General features: G+C 38.8%; 2 protein-coding genes across 9 annotated transcripts in view; both read left to right on the forward strand.

Annotated features, from left to right (window-relative positions):
• The window catches only part of RNF111 (ring finger protein 111), an 86,074-nt gene extending 78,909 nt beyond the window's left edge, over positions 1-7,165 (forward strand). For 6 of the 8 annotated variants that reach the window (XM_068552547.1, XM_068552569.1, XM_068552586.1 and 3 more), the window contains 4 exons: positions 481-573; positions 2,236-2,331; positions 3,360-3,487; positions 5,509-7,165. In XM_068552547.1, coding sequence (XP_068408648.1) covers positions 481-573; positions 2,236-2,331; positions 3,360-3,487; positions 5,509-5,626 — 435 coding nt within the window. In that variant the 3' untranslated portion in view covers positions 5,627-7,165. The remainder of the gene's footprint in view (positions 1-480; positions 574-2,235; positions 2,332-3,359; positions 3,488-5,508) is intronic. The other 2 variants (XM_068552561.1, XM_068552577.1) reach the window with 1 other exon arrangement.
• Positions 7,166-7,879: 714 nt separating this feature from the next.
• LOC137759760 (glycine cleavage system H protein, mitochondrial-like) lies at positions 7,880-8,562 on the forward strand. Its single transcript, XM_068536377.1, has one exon. The coding sequence runs from the start codon at positions 7,880-7,882 to the stop codon at positions 8,399-8,401; it is 522 nt and encodes a 173-aa protein (XP_068392478.1). The 3' UTR covers positions 8,402-8,562.
• Positions 8,563-20,668: the final 12,106 nt, after the last annotated feature.

A 20,668-nucleotide genomic window follows, 5' to 3' on the forward strand; every position in this document is an offset into this window, starting at 1 on the left:
CTATTTGGGAGTTAGAGGAAGGGAAGTAAAACTTTTATGTTGAAGTTAAGTTTTGTTGGAAAATTTTGTGCATTTCTGTTTCTTAATACTGTTCAATAAAGCTCTCTGAAATTGATCAGATCTTATAAAATTTTAGCCTTTATACGTTTAGGCTACTAAGAACATCATTCTTAGGTTTGAGTATTTTCTACTTAGGATTCTTTGTGCAAAATAAATCAAGTAGAAGAGAATTGTTATCTCGTGGAACTGCTGTTTCCTTTTTTTTTTTTCCTTCTGATGACGGTTTGAGTTATTATAAAAGAGATCATTTTTGAAGAGGAACCTGTTAACAGAATGCTTTTTTGGAGCTATATATACTTATTGACATTGATTTTTGTGAGAAGCTGGATGGAGAGAATTGAGTGTCTGAATTATTCAATGGTAGCAGCAAAACTTGAGCCTATTCTTAATTGATTTAGCCTATATCTTCTACTAAAATAGGTTCCTGACATGGCAGGCTATCCTCACATTCGTTACATTTCATCAGGCTTGGATGGAACATCATTCAGAGGTCCTTTCAGGGGCAATTTTGAGGTATGTAATAAAATTAATGAAGATATTTGCCACAGTATCCGTAATGCAGAGAGAGAATATATGTAATATTAATATTTACAACTGTATAGGATTGCTGCAGTGGCTGGGGATCAGAAAGCAGTAAAATACCTGTATTTCTGATATTGCTTCTAGGGATTATTACAGAAAGGTTTATAAGTGATATTAATTTTAGTGTCAGAAGTTACCCAAGTATTTGAAGAAGAGTAAATGAAAATATCTAATACAGAAGAATGTAGAAATTTATTGAGTTAATATAAATATCAGATAAAGAACCATACTATTAAATGTGGGAGAAAAACCATAATGCTTTTTTTTTTTTTTTAAAGGGAATAGTTTGATTTATTTATTTTTATTTTTGGTTGCGTTGAGTCGTTGTTTCTGTGCGAGGGCTTTCTCTAGTTGCGGCAAGTGGGGGCCACTGTTCATCGTGGTGCACGGGCCTCTTGCTATCGCGGCCTCTCTTGTTGCGGAGCACAGGCTCCACACGCGCAGGCTCAGTAGTGGTGGCTCACGGGCCTAGTTGCTCCGCGGCATGTGGGATCCTCCCAGACCAGGGCTCGAACCCGTGTCCCCTGCATTGGCAGGCAGATTCTCAACCACTGTGCCACCAGGGCAGCCCAGTGCTTTTTTTTTTTAAATAAATGCAGTAGACTTACGTGCTTTATTGAACCCATGTGATGTTTGTAATACATTAGAATTGAGCGGTAACATTTTTTATATAAATCTACCCTTTGCAATATATCTGGGAAATCAGTACTATCATTTTTTGGACCAATTCATTGTTTTCGATAGCTCTGATATTCTACTGTGTGGATGAATATAATTTAACCATTCTCCTAGAAAATCATTTAGGTTTTTCTAATATTTTCCTACTGCAATCGATGCCTAATGCTTTTTGACTAAGCTTAATTTTTAGAGAAGCATTGCTGTAGAAAAATAAACCTAAGTAATTCAGTTTTTCGCTAAATATCTTCTTGTGTGAATTTTCAGGAAGAACAAGTCATTTGAATATGATGTAAAGTTTTTTGTTTTTTTTAAAATTTATTTATTTTTGGCTGCTTTGGGTCTTCATTGCGGCGCGCGGGCTTTCTCTAGTTGCGGCGAGCGGGGGCTACTCTTCGTTGCGGAGCACGGGCTCTAGGGCACACGGGCTTCAGTAGTTGTGGCACACAGACTTAGTTGCTCCGCGGCATGTGGGATCTTCCGGGGCCAGGGCTCGAACCCCTGTCCCCTGCATTGGCAGGCGGATTCTTAACCACTGCACCACCAGGGAAGTCCCTGATGTAAAGTTTTGTTTCTTCATGTCAGTTTGGAAGTTGGAGTCATTGGGACTTAGAACTATTGTTTGACTTGTTTCCCTATTTTACTACAATGATTTCATCTTTTACATGCATGCATACATGCTTACTGACGTACATAGTACCATGTGGTAGTCTGCAAGGATAACTTTGCCATACCACTTCAGTTGGCTGAGAAAAGAATTGTAAACAGCCATTTGCCTTACCGTATATATGGCTTTTTGAATACTCTATTTACATTGCAGGTTTATAAATATGGAACTTTATTGCTTTTACAGTATTGACAGTGCTGTTCAAGGAATAATCATCCTGACTTTTAATACTAGTTATTCTTCACCTTCAGGAACTTATTCATTTGGAAGAAAGACTAGGAAATGTCAATCGTGGAGCATCCCAGGGGACAATTGAAAGATGTACATATCCACATAAATACAAAAAAGTAAGAATTTATTCTATGAAACATCTACATTATTATTGAAATGCATAACATTTCATATTATGGACTTCCTTTGAGTTTGTGGAGTCTAGCAACTACATTTTTTATTATTAAAACAATACAAGCATGTGGTTAAAAAAATTGAAAGTATGAAAATATATACTCCGAAGTCTGTTACCCTACTGATCCTAGTTTTCCTTCCCAGAAGAAAAATCATGCTTAAAGATTTCTTAGGTGTTCTTCCACATATTTTTAATAATATGCATATGTATATATTTTTCTTTCACTTTTAAAAATAAAGGGGGTAATATACATGCATTTTTGCACATTTTCTTTTCATTCTGTATCAGCACCTACAGATGATCCATATTCTTTTTAATCGCTTATACAGAATTCCATCATTCGGTAGTACCATAATTTAACTAGTCAGTTATTTTGATGGACATTTAATTGACCTACATTTCTTACAGTCTACCCTTATATTCCTTATGTAGTGTTACATCTAGAAGTTATGGACTAGGCATGTTAAATAAATTTCTTTCAACAGACGACAATGTTCTTTGCTATAGAGACTAATAAAGTGTGAAATTTCTGTTCATCGCATTTTTCATCCTTTTTCTAAGAGTATTAATGAGGTATAGCCATTAAAGTCCTTTCAACTGTTTAAGCTAAATACTATAATTAGCATTAATTTTTTGAATGTTATTTGAAATATTCATTAGTAAAATAAAGTTTATTTGGCTGTGCTCATGACAGGACAAAAATAGTACATAGTATTCTAATTGTGGATTGAAAACGATAAATTTCAAGCTGATGAATTTCTGTTACTTTTAATTTTGCTTTTGATGCTGATCATTTAAGGGTCTTACAAGAACACTTAGTTGATAATAGTCACTTAATTCATCCTTTAATTCATGACAGTTTTACCTGGGAAATAAGTTGTGGGTGAATGTGTGGTTTTGTTTTGTTTTGTTTTTCAAATAAACACAGACTTTACTCAGTTGTTCAATAATGTCATCTCTACTAATAAGGTAACAACTGATTGGTTCTCACAGAGGAAACTGCACTGCAAACAAGATGGGGAAGAAGGGACCGAGGAAGACACAGAGGAAAAATGTACTATCTGTTTGTCTATTTTAGAGGAAGGTGAAGATGTGAGGTAACTAGACACTAATTATCTAAAATCCATTGTCAAAACTGCACAAGATTTTATTTGAAAGTAGACCAGAACCCAAATAAAGATTACTCCTGGCATACCCTGTTACCAGTCTCTGACATGTAGAATTGCCTTCTTATAGTGAGTGAAAGAATAAAAAAGATTAAAGTCTCTGTATTAACAGCAAAGGGGTGTGGATGGGAAATATACTACCTGTTTTGGGGCCACACCAAGACTTGGCCAGGGAAATTTTGTGGTCAAAATTGTCTTCTTTAAATCTTCCAGGAAGGAGAATTTGAGAGGTGAGAGGCTTTGGAGGCCAAGACAGATATATTAATGTATTCTCCAGAGCTTAACGAGGGGGATCCATATTAGCTCCATGCAGTTTGTTTTACAGCATCTTTTATAAAGTAATCGTGTTCTAAAATTTCCTCTCAGTTTGTAGACTGTTTTCTTCTTGCAACTTTGTGATTTAGGAAATGCTATTATGCTAACCAAATATTAATTTTAGACTTCTCTTTTTATAATCTCTTAAGTTAATTGTTTTGTTCCTATTCTGTTTTTTTCTAATGTAACATAATCCCATATGAAACAAGTTCTATAACATATATAAAAACTGTATAGTAGTTTTGTTGCCCTAGTTTATACGGAAAACTTTATCGTATTTCTTCAGTTGGCTAAGAGAGAGAAAAAATGTTATAAAAAGTTGTCTACTATACCACATATAAGGTTATTTGAACACTGTATTTCCAGTAAAGATTTATAAATATGGATGATAATTGTTTTTACAATATTGACAATACTGTGCAAGGAATAATTGGAACACCTCTTTTTAGCTATTTTTACAAAATATTAGGAAGTCTGAAATGTATGACAACTCTTAACGGGGGTGGAAGTTGAAATGGACACTTAAGTCAGTAACTTTTATCCTACTGTTACACTTAGATTTAACATTACCCAGTTATTGCATGGGTAATATTTATTACCATAATATTATTTCTTTATTTCTCAATTTCTAATTGGTAGTGTAGTGTACTAAAAGTAAACATCTCTTTTTAACCCACTTTTAAAAGAGTAGCATACAATTAAGTGGATATAACATGAAAACAATATTATTAACCTTTAATCAATCAGCTACTTAAATTTAATGTGTAAAGATCCTGTAGACAGAAAATAATATTGCATATTAAGACATTCCTTAATCAGTATGATATGGCTGCTGTATATTTACAACATAAGTTCTAAGGTTTGTTGTTGTTTTTTTTTTTTTTAATTTTACTTATTTATTTATGGCTGTGTTGGGTCTTCGTTTCTGTGCGAGGGCTCTCTCTAGTTGTGGCAAGTGGGGGCCACTCTTCATCGCGGTGCGCGGGCCCCTCACCATCGCGGCCTCTCCTGTTGCGGAGCACAGGCTCCAGACGCGCAGGCTCAGCAATTGTGGCTCACGGGCCCAGTTGCTCCGCGGCATGTGGGATCCTCCCAGACCAGGGCTCGAACCCGTGTCCCCTGCATTGGCAGGCAGACTCTCAACCACTGTGCCACCAGGAAAGCCCCAGTTCTAAGGTTTTTGAGAGAGAATTAAATGAGATTTTTTTTGAAAGTGCTTCACAAAACAATGATTTGATATTAAAATATGTACTTAAAATATTATGTTACAGGAAACATATTGCCAACTCCAGTGCATTGGCAGCTCACGTAGAGAAGTGAAGCTGGAATAATTGCTAATGTAATTGTTGTTCTCAAAATTCTTGAGATTTTACATAATTTGATTCCATACCTGTGACAGTTAATTATCTTGGTCATTTATACATTATATTGCCCAGAGTATTAATTTAATGTAGGTGTAACTCTTGAGTACGGAGGGTTGTTTTTTGGAGGGGTGTTCTTTTTTTAACAGAAGAGAAAAATATTTAGTAACTTCAGAACATTACTGAATTATTACATGTATCATTTGTTTAAAAATAAATGCCACTACGCTTGTGATAAAATTAATTTTTGCTTTTTGTTTTGTTTGCCTATAATAGACGCCTTCCCTGTATGCACCTTTTCCACCAAGTGTGTGTTGACCAGTGGTTGATTACCAATAAGAAGTGCCCCATATGCAGAGTGGACATTGAGGCCCAGCTGCCAAGTGAAAGTTGACACCATGTTTCAGAACTCTTACCCTCCCTCTCATTCCCACCCTCCTGGTACTGCAGTCTACCAAAGATGGCATGACTTACCTGCGCAGATTTGGAAGCCGTGAACTTAGAGTGCTGGCTCTGCTATATGGTACAACTAATGCTAGACCTACAGTTTATGTATACAGTTGATTTTGATGTATTTATAAAAGCTTTTTTTTTCTAGATTTGACATTTTTCCTATATCATTTTACTGTATTTTTGCATGGTTCCTTGTATTGCATTTCTTTGCACATATTATGGGCTTGTGACCCTAAACTTGCAGGCAAGATTAGCTGCTTTAGTAAGTAGAATTTCGTGGTCTTTTTGTTTTTTACATAGTACCAGGTCTTGAGAATTATGAATTTTTTTTTTTATCCATTACTAACGTTTAATTTAATCAATCATGTACTTTAGTTTAATGTATAAAGATCCTCTAGAAAATGATAATATTGTGTATTAAGACATTCCTTAATTAGGACAAAATGGCTGCTGTATATTTACAATATGGAGTTCTGAGTTAAATACCATTCTTGATACTGGGAACAGAATACAAACCATTTTCAATCAGATGCAGGTGGTATTCACATCACCAGAGTGATCAATAGAAATTTTCTTGGTGTATCCTTTTCCTTTCAGCACAATGCAGATAGAGTTGAATATTGATATCATACATTTAGACTGCTGTTCTGATTGTATTTATCTTTCTCCTACATCGATTAGAATTTTATTTCCCAGATTCAATTTTTGCTGCTGTGAAACAGCTCTGATGAACACTAAATAGTAATTTCAATTAGCTGGATTGTACATACTTGCAGATTTAACAAAATTTTAGGGAAATTGGAGAAGACATGTAGAATTTTGTTCAGTCTTCTGCTAAGCACGTATATTAAAGATATCTGCTTACATTGATTTTTGTAAACACATTTAGTCAGGATTTAGAATTGCAATCATCGGCAGGTATCTGTGCATTCATAGAACTTCTAAAGGTCCCAGGATCACTTTTAAAGGGATTTTTATTAGTTTAAAGATAAATAAAGTCAGCTGAATCTACATGTCTCTTGTTTTATTTCTCTTTAAACTTGAAAACAGTAAATCTGCAGATACTGTGAGGCACAAATTATACTGTCAACCTACTGTTGCTCTGGTTTTAGACTCCCACTTCATACATTACCAAGAGTCGATCACTGATTTAAAAATTTTAATTTCTATAGTTAAGATTTACTGCATAATATAGAATATTAAAGTTAAGTTAATGTACTAACATTTCTCCTTTGGAGAAAGTTTTAATCCACTTAAGGATGTGTATTATCAAGATACTTTCATATACAGGATAGCCTAATTTTATTTGTCTAAATATGCTTAATATGCCCGAGATTGCAAATGCATCAGTCAGTAACATCACTGTCTGTATGTGGAAGACATGTTCCCATGGATCATATGTGAAGATGTCGATAAGCTTGCATTAAGCCACCTGCTTTGTAAGTGGATTGATTAATAAATAACTTATATTTCTATTGTCTTTGTGTTTCATAATTCATTTTTATAAAGCTGTTTACACTGAACATCTTGGAATTCAAAACAGTGATCTCACTCAAGTTGACATTTGCATAATTTGATGTTTGTATGCATTCAGTTATGGCTACTTGCCCTTGTTTTGTATTAGTAAATGTTACACCATAGTAATTGTCAGTATCAGCGTGCTTCAACATAGTATGTGTAGAGATGGAGGATGGACTATGGTTTAGAAATTTGGATATAAAATAACACATTTAAAAAGAGTACTGGGGACTTCCCTGGTCGTGCAGTGGTTAAGAATCAGCCTGCCAATGCAGGGGACACGGGTTCGATCCCTGGTCCAGGAAGATCCCACATGCCAACGGGCAACTAAGCCCATGCGCCACAACTACTGAGTCTGCGCTCTAGAGCCCACGAGCCACAACTACTGAGCCCGCGTGCTGCAATTACTGAAGCCCGTGTGCCTAGAGCCCATGCTCCGCAACAAGAGAAGCCACCTCAGTGAGAAGCCCGCGCACCGCAACGAAGACCCAGTGCAGCCAAAAAAAAAAAATTATAATAATAATTTAAAAATCAAAAAAAAAAAGAATACTAGATGATTAAGCTGCAGTTGTAGAAGGGTTGTGGGAGGAGTGGCAAGACAGAATGAGAGAGGGAAAAAGAGAGAGAGAGACTTTGCCATCTTACTGGGGACAAGAGCTAGTAGCCTCCTGCGAACATGGCGCTGCGAGTGGCGCGCAGCGTGCGGGCCGCGATCTGCAGCCTGCGCGCCATCTCTGCGCCCAACGCGCCCTGCCCGCCGCGGCCCTGGGGACTGCGGGCGGGCGCCGTCCGGGCGCTGCGCACCGGCCCCGCTCTGCTGTCCGGTCGTAAATTCACAGACAAACATGAATGGGTAACAACAGAAAACGGTGTTGGAACAGTGGGAATCAGCAATTTTGCACAGGAAGCTTTGGGAGATGTTGTTTACTGTAGTCTGCCTGAAGTTGGGACAAAATTGAACAAACAAGAGGAATTTGGTGCTTTGGAAAGTGTGAAAGCTGCTAGTGAACTCTATTCTCCTCTATCAGGAGAAGTAACTGAAATTAATGAAGCTCTAGCAGAAAATCCAGGACCTGTCAACAAATCTTATTATGAAGATGGTTGGCTGATCAAGATGACACTCAGTAACCCTTCAGAACTAGATGAACTAATGAGTGAAGAAGCATATGAGAAATACATAAAATCTATTGAGGAGTGAAAATGGAACCCCTAAATAAACTAGTTTGAAACAACTTAATCTAGCATAGTTGTCTTAAATTAGTGGTGGATAGATTTTTAAAAAGCAACTTTTAGCAAAAGAAACTACTTGAAACAATGTTGCCTGAAGAAAATACCCCTTAACTTCCTAATGATTTCAGATAAACACTACGCATCTTTTTCACAACACCCTGTGATTTTTAGGCGAATCTCCAGTTATAATACTCAGAATTCCTGAAATTATCTGTGGTAAAACTAGTTATAAAAATTATGTAATTCAAGGATAACATTGCTATCTTAACCTTATATAATATTGTAACTTGCTTACAGCCATCCCTGGATTTGGGTCAAAATACTCAGTGAACTTGCCACTGGAAATAAATGACAGTGGAGAAAAGTTTGTTAGTTGTATAGTGTCCAGTGAAGAACATTACTATCTTAATTTTGCAATATACTGTGTTTGCTGGTGCTATTTTTATACAGTGAAGCAACAGCCTTGCAGGAAAATAAGAAACAGTTTAATAATAAAATATTCAACTTCTTAAAAAAAAAAAAAAAAAAGAGCTAGTAGCCTGTCTTCAGGTAGCCTGTGATGGATGTAGGACTTTACCACTGGAAAGCCCAGGGTCTGTGCCAAGGAGTAAGATGGGGAGAATTCTATACAATGGAGTCCTCTTGATGCTCCCCAAAACACAAATACAGATAGATTTCTCTCTTTTTTTTAATATTATATCAGATTTAGATGCACAACTACTTATTGACCTGTTTAATGATTGCTACTGATTTTTTTAAAATCTGAAGTATCATTACTTTAAAATTTATTTTATGCAAGTATTTGTAGCATATACCTGAATTGTTAATGCAGGAGCTTCTTAAGCTACTGCAATTAATTACAGAAAAATGTGATTAGTAATGAACCGAGTGAGAAAGAAAATAATTTTTAGTATTTTAACTTTTCTGTGCTTTGTTTTGGTGTCTTCCATATCCTGCTACATCTATGTCAAAACGAAAATTTCAGTGATAGTTATCCAAATACTTTAAAACTCTTTTGTCAGCAAATCCTTACGTTCATCGTTGTTAATATGCAAGTGATAAACTGATATTTGAAACATTTTTTTAATCTGGTGATTTTGTTTAAGCTGCTAGCACGTTTCATCATTTGAACCATAACTATTTGACAGACAGAAAACTAGCTCTGTTTTAAAAATGCTATTTGCAATACAAATTAAAATGTAAACTCTGTAGACATTTTATTATTAGTTTTTCATAAATGGGGATAGCTTAATTTTGTAGAAAATGCATCCTGAATTTTTTTTTAAAACATCTTTATTGGAGTATAATTGCTTTACAATGGTGTGTTAGTTTCTGCTTTATAACAAAGTGAATCAGTTATACACATACATATGTCCCCATATCTCTGATTTTTAAAAAATTTTTATTTTATATTGGAGTATAGTTGATTTACAGTGTTGTATTTCAGGTGTACAGCAGAGTGATTCAGTTATACATAGACATGGATCTATTCTTTTTCAAATTCTTTTCCCATTTTGGTTATTACTGCATCCTGATTTTTTTTAAATTAATTAGTTTATTTATTTTTGGCTGCGTTGGGTCTTTGTTGCTACGCGTGCGGGCTTGCTTTAGTTGCGGTGAGCTGGGGCTACTCTTCGCTGCGGTGCGCGGGCTTCTCATTGCGGTGGCTTCTCTTGTTGCAGAACATGAGCTCTAGGCGCGTGGGCTTCAGAAGTTGTGGCACTCAGGCTTCAGTAGTTGTGGCTCGCGGGCTCTAGAGTGCAGGCTTAGTTGTGGTGCGCGGGCTTAGCTGCTCCGCGGCATGTGGGACCTTCCCGGACCAGGGCTTGAACCCGTGTCCCCTGCATTGGCAGGCGGGTTCTTAACCACTGTGCCACCGGGGAAGCCTTGTGTGCTGATTTCTAATTTTACTTCCAAAACCTCTGGGAACAGTAAATTTTCTTGCTTATTCAAGACTTGACATGTCACAGTATTGGATATATCAATACTGAAATATTTTCTCTCAGTTATAGATTTCACTCATTTCCTTGAATTAAGAGTTATGTCCAAAACAGCTATTTCTTTCTAAGAAAAATAAATGTTACCACTTTTGTGGTTGGGCCTGCTGGGCCTTCTCTCTCCTCTGTATTCTGTACAGATTCACAGGCCACACAGTTGATCTTTTGGAGTTTTGAAAAGAATATAGTCTTTGGTGGCAGACAGACTTGGGCTTAGAATTGTGTAACTCTAAAAAACTTAACCTTTCTGAGCTTCATCTTTCTTATCTGTAACAGAAATAGTTTGTCATTAGAATTAAATGAGATGAGTGTAAAGAGCTTTGCATATAGGACATACTTAAGAAGATACGTTCTCCCAATGCTTGCTCCATCCCACCCCACCGCCCAAATACCCTTGCCCTTGCTGACAAATGGTAGCATAGCGAGATGCTGAACCATAGATCAGTGTTTGCTGTAATCTTTACTCTTACTGAGTCCAAGCGACTGATTACTAGATAAGAATGAACAATCCTCTTCAGCCCTTCAAATTTTTCTTCTACCAGAGGAATGGAAGATTCCCAGCACATGTTCCTTTGCTTTGAAGCCACATCAGGCACATAGTTACCCATAAAAACCGTCCAATGCTGTGTTTTAGGCAGCTGCTGCCAATAGATCAGACTTGGCACAGGATGTGAAACCATTTGCCTCTCTGAGCTAAAAGAAAATATTACGGAGAGATTAACAGCTAGAATTTCTCAATCTCTCCTAATTTTTCTCCCCATCAAATTGTGTTATGCAGGGATCTGGTGCCCATTAAGGATTAATTAAGCACACTGCGGAGCTGCCTATGTTATTGTATTAGCTGCTTCTAGGCTTATTCTTAGAGAGACTGAGAGTGTGTGGAAGGTGTAGGTTTCCAGGAGAAGCTTTTGATTAGCCCAAAGAAATTGCATGTCTCCTTTAATCCTTTATCATCACTACCGAGAATGGTTAGATTTACTAAATAGTCATTTTCATTGTGTGCTACGCTGAGTCAGTTTTGGTTTAGGTGGTGGTATACAGTATGTGTGCAGGGTGGGGGGGTGCTTTGGAGAGTAAACTTCCGCAGATTGTTACTGATAATGTTGTGTTACAGAAAGGAAGAGTTTGGCTTCTGCCATTGCCTGTGTGGCTGGTAGCACAGCTCAAGATACTCAGATTTCCAATCTGGCTCATAATATGGAATGCTCCAAACCTGTTATCCTAAGGATTCTGTTTTTTAGATTCTCAAGAAGAGTTTTTGACAAGGGAATTGGAAGAGATATGGTAAGTCTTCCAGCCTGGCTTTAAAAAGGAATGGATATCTTTATTGAACTGCTACCTAGACTACCGTACTGTTAGTATTTGCTCAGAGAATAAGCTATGGTGTACCTGGGTTCCTAGAACTTTGTTGCTAGCCACACACGCCCCAAACCCCAAAGGTTTGTATTACCTATCTATTGTTTGGTTACCCTAAAACTTAGTGGCTTAAACATCAAACATCTTAGTTTCTGTGGGTCAGGAATTTGGGAGCAGCTTAGCTTGGTGCTTCTGGCTCAGGGAGTCTCATGAAGTTACAGTCAAGGTGATAGCTGGGGCTGCAGTCATCTGACGTCATTACTGGGTCTGGAAGATGTGTTTCCAAGATGGCTCACTCACATGGCTGTTGATAGGAGACTTCGGTTCCTTATTGGCTGTTGGCCAAAAGACCTCACTTCCTTGTTATGTGGGACTCAGATGTCTTCACAACAGGGTAGCTGGCTTCCCCAGAGCAAATGACCACAGAGAGAGAGCAAGTAGGAAGCCACAGTGATATTTTTCATCTAGTCACGGAAGGTATACTCTCATTCTTGCCACATTATATTCATTAGAAGCAAGTCACTAAATATAGCCTATATTCAAGAGGAGTTGATTGGGTTCCAACATTTGAAGAAAGGTACAGCAAGAATTTGTGTACACATTTTTAAAACACCACAGTTAGTAACCTGTCTTATCCCCTATGTCAAGACCCAGTCTCCAGACATCTTGGACTTCTGTAGCCAAAGATTCTATCAGACTGGTCTCAGTCCTTCCCAGGGCTCTCCATTACATCTGATCCATGGTTCAGCACTAAATCCACTGTGCCCTCAGCAGGTAACCAAATGCCAAAATATCTGGAAATGGCTCAGGCATTCAAGTTGCCCATGTGAAAAATTTTCCAAGAATAATTTTTTTTTTTTTTGGCTGTGCTGCACAGCATGTGGGATCTTAGCTCCCCGACCAGGGTTCAAACCCATGCCCCCCTGCGTTGGAAGCACAGAGTCTTAACCACTGGACCACAAGGGAAGTCCCAGAATAATGTTTTTGAGGTTCACAGTTTACAAATAATTATAAATCCTAGCTACTGTGCTATGTTTTCCTAAGCCGTGACACCATAGGAAACAGTAAGATGCAAGACTTGCAGCAGGGATATCCCTGGTGGTGCAGTGGTTAAGAATCTGCCTGCCATTGCAGGGGACACGGGTTCAATCCCTGGTCCGGGAAGATCCCACGTGCTGCGGAGCAACTAAGCCTGTGCACCACAACTACTGAGCCCGTGTGCCGCAACTACTGAAGCCCGTGTGCCTAGAGTCCGTGCTCCGCAACAAGAGAAACCACCACAGTGAGAAGCCCGTGCACCACAACGAAGAGTAGCCCCCCTCGCCACAACTAGAGAAAGCCTGCACGCAGCAACGAGGACCTGATGCAGCAAAAGAAAAAAAACTTCCAGCAAACAAAAAAGCTTATTTGGTGCAAGGATTGAGAATACTCCCAGGTAAATATATCTGTTACCTATTATGTAACAAACCACACCAAATCTTAGTGACTTAGACACAATATTTATTTGGTCATCACTGTACAATATGGGCAGGGCTGGGCAGGAACTGCTCGTATCTCAGTGTGGTGTGACCACTGTGTTCTTCATGTGACTGTATTGAGTTGGGAGCTCTACGGGGATGGAATGCCAGCGTGGCCTCCCTTAGATGTCTGATGCTTTAGCTGGGATGGCTGGGACAGCTGAAGACTCACTGGGCACCTCTCTCTTCTTTTTTTTTTTTTTTTTAATTTATTTATTTTTGGCTGTGTTGGGTTTTCGTTGCTGCACACAGGCTTTCTCTAGTTGTGGCGAGGGGGGCTACTCTTTGTTGCGGTGCACGGGCTTCTCAATGCGGTGGCTTCTCTTCTTGCGGAGCATGGGCCCTAGGCACGCGGGCTTCAGTAGTTGTGGCACGTGGGCTCTGTAGTTGTGGCTCACAGGCTCTAGAGTGCAGGCTCAGTAGTTGTGGCTCACGGGCTTAGTTGCTCAGCAGCATGTGGGATCTTCCCGGACCAGGGATCGAACCCGTGTCCCCTGCATTGGCAGGCAGATTCTTAACCACTGCGCCACCAGGGAAGTCCCTGGGCATCTCTCTTGATGTGGCCTCTCTAGTGAGGGAGAGCTAGACTTCTTTACATGGTGACTCAGAGCTCTAAGAAAGAAGAAACTGCCAGGCTTCCTAAGACTTAGGCCTGGAACTGGCACAGTGTCATTTCTGCCATGTTCTGTGAGTCAAAGCAAGGCTAGCCCAGATTCAAGGGGAGGGGAAAAAGACTATACCTATTAATAGAAGTAGCAGCAGCAAAAAAAAAATTGTGACCATCTTTAATTGATCACAGTAAGGTAAAACAAGTGCCATTGCTTTGTTATAATTCCTAGTACAAACTTCCTGAACACATTTTTTTCCCCCCAAGCCAAAGTTTAGCATATGGAGAAGTCATGTTTGCAAATGGTTTATTTTCTCAAGTGTTATCATGAGAGGAATCAGTGGTGGAGGAACTTTGACTTCCCCACACTGATATTTGAGAAAAAGAAACTTATGTGATGGAGATATTTCTGTTCCTTTGACTGCCATATCTTTGTGTAATTTAGAAATTCTTTCTGCAGTGTTCTTTTTTTTTCTTAACTTTTTTAAAAATTTAATTTATTTTTTGGCTGTGTTGGGTCTTCATTGCTGCGCGCAGGCTTTCTCTAGTTGCGGCGCACGGGCTTTCTCTAGTTGCGGCGAGCAGGGGCTACTCTTCATTCCGATGCGTGGGCTTCTCATTGCAGTGACTTCTCTTGTTGCGGAGCATGGGCTCTAGGTGCTCGGGCTTCAGCAGTTGTGGCTCGCGGGCTCTAGAGCTCAGTCTCAGTAGTTGTGGTGCACAGGCTTAGTTGCTCTGCAGCATGTGGGATCTTCCCGGACCAGGGCTTGAACCCGTGTCCCCTGCATTCGCAGGCAGATTCTTAACCACTGCGCCACCAGGGAAGTCCTGCAGTGTTCTTAATAGATGGTTATTGTGAAAGTTAATGTGTCAATTTGCACCACTGAGTGCCCAGACATTTGGTGAAACATTATTCTGGGTCTATTTTGGGGGGTGTTTTCTAGATGAGATCAAGATTTAAATCTGTAGTCTGTGAAAAGCAATCTCCTTAATGTAGGTGGGCCTCATCCAATCAGTTGAAGGCCTGAGTAGAACGAAAAGACTCTCTTCCCCTCCTCCTACACCCCATGAGTAAGGGAGAATTTCTCCTCTTCACTGCTTTCAAGTTGGGACATTGTTTTTCTCCTGTCTCTGCACTCAGACTGAGACATGGGCTCTTCCTGGGTTGCTAGCCTACCAGCTTTGGACTGGAACTACACCATTGGCTGTTCTGAGTCTCCAGCTTGCAGACTGGAGATTGTAGGACTTGTTAGCGTCCATAATTGTGTGGGCCAATTCCCTATCTATCTGTCTATCTCTGAAGAACCCTGACTAATCCAATTATGCCCATGGTTATATTCTTCCAGGGATGATGAGGTCACTACTTACTGAAGAAGTGCATTTCTTTTGTAAACAGTTAAAATCATTAATTCTTAAAAAAAAATAATTCTCTTCCTTTGGTAGATGTTCCTATAAGTCATAGGGTCCTATTCTGTATTTTGGAGCAATGTAAAAATAAGTCTGGTTTCTTGCTATATGCTAGCTCTTCAGATACTATAGGACAGCCATCTTGATTTATTTGGGTCTTCTCGAAGTGGAATATCCTTAGAACCCTTTTGTTTAGACTGGATCTTAAGCTTCTTACCTATTCTTGTCACCATTTTCTGGATATGGTGTTTTCTAGTTTATTAACTATTTCTAGTTTATTAACCATTTTCTAGTTTATTAACATTCCTCAAAATATGATACCTATAAGTGATCATCACTCTGGCTGTGGCCTGAGCATTAAAAAGTACAGAATTAACCTGAACTCACTCATGCTAATGAGTTAGATCTTGGAATGGTGGTATTTTCCAAGGGTGCACAGGTTTCCTAAAGGAAAGATGTGGACATGGAAAGAATAAGAACAAATTGAAAAAGGAATACAAACTGAAGGGAAATGAGACACAGTCTGCACTCTACCATCTGTGTGAGAGTGGGATTGGCTGTCATGTCCCAGTAGGCCTGCACACCCCACAGGCACAGTTTAGCCCAGAATGGGGGCAGTTACTAAAAAGCCAGCTTTATATGCCAGTTGGGACATTCTCTGCATTCTGTAGCTCCTCAAGATTCCACAAAAGCTGATTAGGATATGATACAAAAATCAGAGTGTCTTACAATGTTTATCTGGTATAACAGAGAACAGGAAATGCATGAATAATCGAACAGCATAATATTAAAACTCTTGAGTCAATGGTTTATTATCCTCAACAGACCTTTTACTTTTTAACTCACTTTCTAAGGATGAGTAAATTATATTGTTATCCTTTCATGGACCTTATATTTTAAGCACCATGAGGGCAGGGACCTAGTTTTTAATGCCCTCTTTTTTTCCTTCTAAGTAGTCTGCACAGTGCCTTGCTTATACAAGGCGTTTAGTAGATTAAAAGAACAAAACAAACAAAAAGAACTTGAATAATCCGCAAGCTTGAGGTCCAGATTTTAGAGACTCATTTTGAGTGGAGGCTCATGAAGATACTAGAAATGTCTTTCTACCTCTATGGGTCTCCCTGCTACTGAGCAGGCTTACAGGCCCTAGACTGGGACAAACCCATGCACCCTGCCCAGTCAGCAACAGATAACCAGGTTACCTTCATGGGATAGATTACGGTGACATATTGGTCGAGGTGAAAGTAGTAGGTCAAGATGGATGCAAGCAAGGCAGAGAAAAAAGGCTTTCTTTTTGTAAGAAAAGTGACCTGCCCCTACCCCCAAAGAAATTCGCATTGAAAGTTACTTATTTTGGGTAACATTTAAGAAAACTTTAACCTAACCACTCAAAACTTTTAAGTTACCTTGCAGTTGTTTCCCCTTGTCATCCATATTTAGTTATTTATCAAGGTTCTGTCATTTTTCCAGTAATGCCTCTCATACTTGTTTCCATTTTTTTATTCTCTACACTCATCCAAGTCAGATTTTTGTTACGTCTCACCTGGGAAAACTTTTTCCATAGTCCATTCTTCGTGCTGCCCCCAGGGGTCAGCTTTCTAAAACAAAGTTCTAACCAAGTCATTATCCTTCTTAAAAACTTTCCATGATTCCTCATTTTCTGGATCTTTTTCAGCTTTATCTTTAACATTCCTATAATCCAAATGCCTCAGACTGCTTTGTTTTTCCACAGATTTATTCTCATTGTTTCTACTTGAATGCCTTTGCCATCTCTGCTTGCCAAAACCTAACCCCTCCTTTAAAAGCTCAAATATCCCCTTTCTAGTAAGCCTTCCTTCACCTATCCCCATTTTGAATTAATCGTATTATTTGTGCTCAATATTTTATAGGTTCTGCCTCTTAAAATAATTTTGTTCCTATTTGTCTCCCCTTCCTTGTTTTGAACTTGAGGGCATGGCTTGCACTTTATTCTTCTCTGTGTTCCCTGCAGTGCCTTGCAAACACTGACATTTTAATTTTAATATGGCAAATTTATCTTCTAGCTAGTTAAGAGAGAAAAGAAATCAGGAAGAGGTAGGCAGTTAGGGTAGGGGACAGAAATGTGATAAGAGCAACTGAGGGAGAGAACATGGTAGTAATGAGGAAGATAGCTGGGTTCTGATAAAAATCAGCTGGTGAAAATCATAATTTGTTTATTGTCTCATTCACAATTAATGATATATAAATTAAACTGGGCCCTTTATGATTCCACTGTGATCTGGAACAACAGCTGCTGAAAGTCACCAAGAACAGAAAATGAAAAGCATTCTTCAAGGATATAGAAACCATGACCATGAGCTGAGCTGTTGGACTTTTATGATAATCTAGTACATAACCCACATAAATCCTAATAAAAATTCAACAATAAATAAGCACTTTATTTGTTCTAGGCACAGAACCAACACCCTTGCCCTCATGTAGCTTATAATCTAGCATGTTTGATCAAATTAAGCAGCTCCCTGGGTTGAGCTTGAGATGGTCCTAGTGCCTGTTTATGGGCCTTCTAGGAGAGCTATGAGGTTTCCAGCTCTGACCTGACCCAGGACAGTTTTTGCCTCCTGAAGTTCTTGAGTTCTGCATCAACAGTGGCTATCTGACTGTGAAATTTTCCCATTGGAGGAAGGTCCTGGAAGTCTGAGGGAAAGAATCCCAGGAACAGGAGAAAAAGGTGGGTAGCTGAATAAGAAATTAGAAGTGAGGAAGGTCTGACAAACAGCAATCAAATCTCTGGTGATTCAGAAGGATAGTCCTGACAGCCAAGAGTGTAAGACTCTACCCCAGACTGAGGAATCTTGGTGTCAGAAAACAAGCGTTCCCGTTTGGCACTCCAAGACCTAAACATTTGTGTAGGAATCTCAGAATCTGTCTCTCTGACTTTCTATCTTGGACGTCCTTTCGTGGGGTTCGAAGACACTAGGCAACACCTACCTTGAAGTCCAATAACTCCCGCCAAACCAAGCCACTCACCTTGTCTCCAGTCATACTGGTCCAATATTGGTCTGTGCTTTTGCTTGGGGTGCTCGCTATGCCTGCAGTATTCTCCCTTCACTCCATATCCGCCCCATATGCATAACTTTTTGAAGCAGTACTTGACCAAGAAATGAGAAAAAGTGTACTGATCATGTAGAATTTTACCATAATGTAAAGGGCCATTGGCCTTCAGGAAATTTATCCTTGGTTAATTTTCTATTCGATTCCCTTTGATGACTGTTTCAAACTTTTCCCACTCTTTCTGCCAAATGTAGAGAGGACAATGGTAAATACAATGGAAAGAGCACAGGCTTTGCAATCAGAACTGAGTACCAACTCTAGCTCTGAAACCCATGAGGACTGTGATTGCAGCCAAGACATAGAACTGTTCTGAGCCTTAGTTTCTTCATCTGTTAGATTGAGATAACACACGACATGTTAATCAGACTCATTGTGGTGATCATTTTGCAATATATACAAATGTTAAATAATTAGGTTGTACACCTGAAACTAATATGTATCAATTATACCTCAATTTAAAAAATGACCCCAAAAAACTGGGATAATACTATCAATAAAGATTATGAGGAATCGATGAGAAAGTTTATTTAAATTAGAATATAGGAAGAGTGATCAATAAATGTTACCTAAGACAGGAGGGAACAAATAAAAATATAGAAGGACTACAATGCATTGAACAAGAGATTGAATCAAAAAGTTTATTTGTAAGGTTCTAGGTTAGTTGCAGTGAGGGATAAACCATAAAATAGTACTTCTTTTTTAAATGAAAACATAATATGTCTAATATGGATTAAATTATTCAGCTTTAACCATGTCAAATCAGTTAATAAAAGCACTTTACCATTCTTAACATTTCTGTTTACAAAGACCTGAGAGGTGGTAAGGATTGTTTAATAGTTGTAGCTTTTGATAATACCACAATATTATAACAATAAAGCAAAAATATCATTATACGCACAACCCCAGTGCACAAAACATCTAGAGCCCGTGCTCTGCAACAAGAGAAGCCACCGCAATGAGAAGCCTGTGCACCGCAACGAAGAGTACCCCCGCTCGCCGCAACTAGAGAAAGCCCACGCACAGCAACGAAGACCCAATGCAACCAAAAATAAATAATAAATAAATTAATTACTTAAAAAAAAAAGTGGATACCATACAATAATGTGGAACGGAAGAGATCATGGGCAAGCGAAATGAACCACCAACAACAACACCAAAGGCCGGTGTTCATCCAAAGAAGGTGATGGTGTGAATATGGTCAGATTGGAAGGGAGTCCTCTATCATGAGCTCCTTCCGGAAAACTAAACGATTAATTCCAACAAGTACTGCTTCCAGTTAGACCAATTGAAAGCAGCACTCGATGAAAAGCGTCCAGACTTAGTCAACAGAAAACGCAGAATCTTCCATCAGGATAATGCAAGACTGCATGTTTCTTTGATGACCAGGCAAAAACTGTTACAGATTGGCTGGGAAGTTCTGATTCATCCACTGTATTCACCAGAATTGCACCTTTGGATTTCCATTTATTTTGGTCTTTACAAAATTCTCTTAATGGAAAAAATTTCAGCTCCCTGGAAGACTGTAAAAGGCACCTGGAACAGTTCTTTTGTCAAAAAGGTAAAAAGTTTTGGGAAGATGGAATTACGAAGTTGCCTGAAAAATGGCGGAAGGTAGTGGAACAAAAGGGTGAATACATTGTTCAATAAAGTTCTTGGTGAAAATGAAAAAAGTGTCCTTTATTTTTACTTAAAAACCAAAGGCACTTTTTGGCCAACCCAATACTTTCCCTTCCCAATACTTCTTCACTGAATACCTAATTTTTAGTTATAGGAAGATGGATACACTAACATCTTCCCATGCCACATAGTAGCTGCAATTATTTCTGTTTTACTAAAGAGGAAACAGGTTTAGAAATGTTAGATGCAAGGGAAGGAATTTAATTCAGATCACTTCATTTAAGGGTCATTAGTACCCCAGTAACAGAGCGAGGAACCATTTTTTAAAGAGTAGAGCAGGAGTGATGGGAAAACTTGCTCAAATTGTTAGATGGAGCCTATCATCAGAAGTCATTTCACTACCTTTACTGTGGGCCTTGGACCCATTCCTTTCCTCTCTCCTTTCCCATTCCTCTCTTTTTCTTTCTTCTTGTCTTGACGTGAGCCTCTCACCCTGCTGCCCAAGGCTGGATCACACTTGTCTTTCTCATTTTAAAATCTTTTGCTCATCATAAGATAATTTATTCGACGAATATTTATTGAGCACCGATCACAACCCACACGAAACAATGTGCTAGGTGCCGGCAACACAATGGAGAGCTTAC

Source organism: Eschrichtius robustus, chromosome 1 (assembly GCF_028021215.1).
Source record: "Eschrichtius robustus isolate mEscRob2 chromosome 1, mEscRob2.pri, whole genome shotgun sequence".
Lineage (NCBI taxonomy): Eukaryota > Metazoa > Chordata > Mammalia > Artiodactyla > Eschrichtiidae > Eschrichtius > Eschrichtius robustus.

What these genes read in the sequence shown, in the direction of transcription:
- LOC137759760 (XM_068536377.1), top strand. Translation starts at nt 7,880, where the DNA reads ATGGCGCTGCGAGTGGCGCGCAGCGTGCGGGCCGCGATCTGCAGCCTG.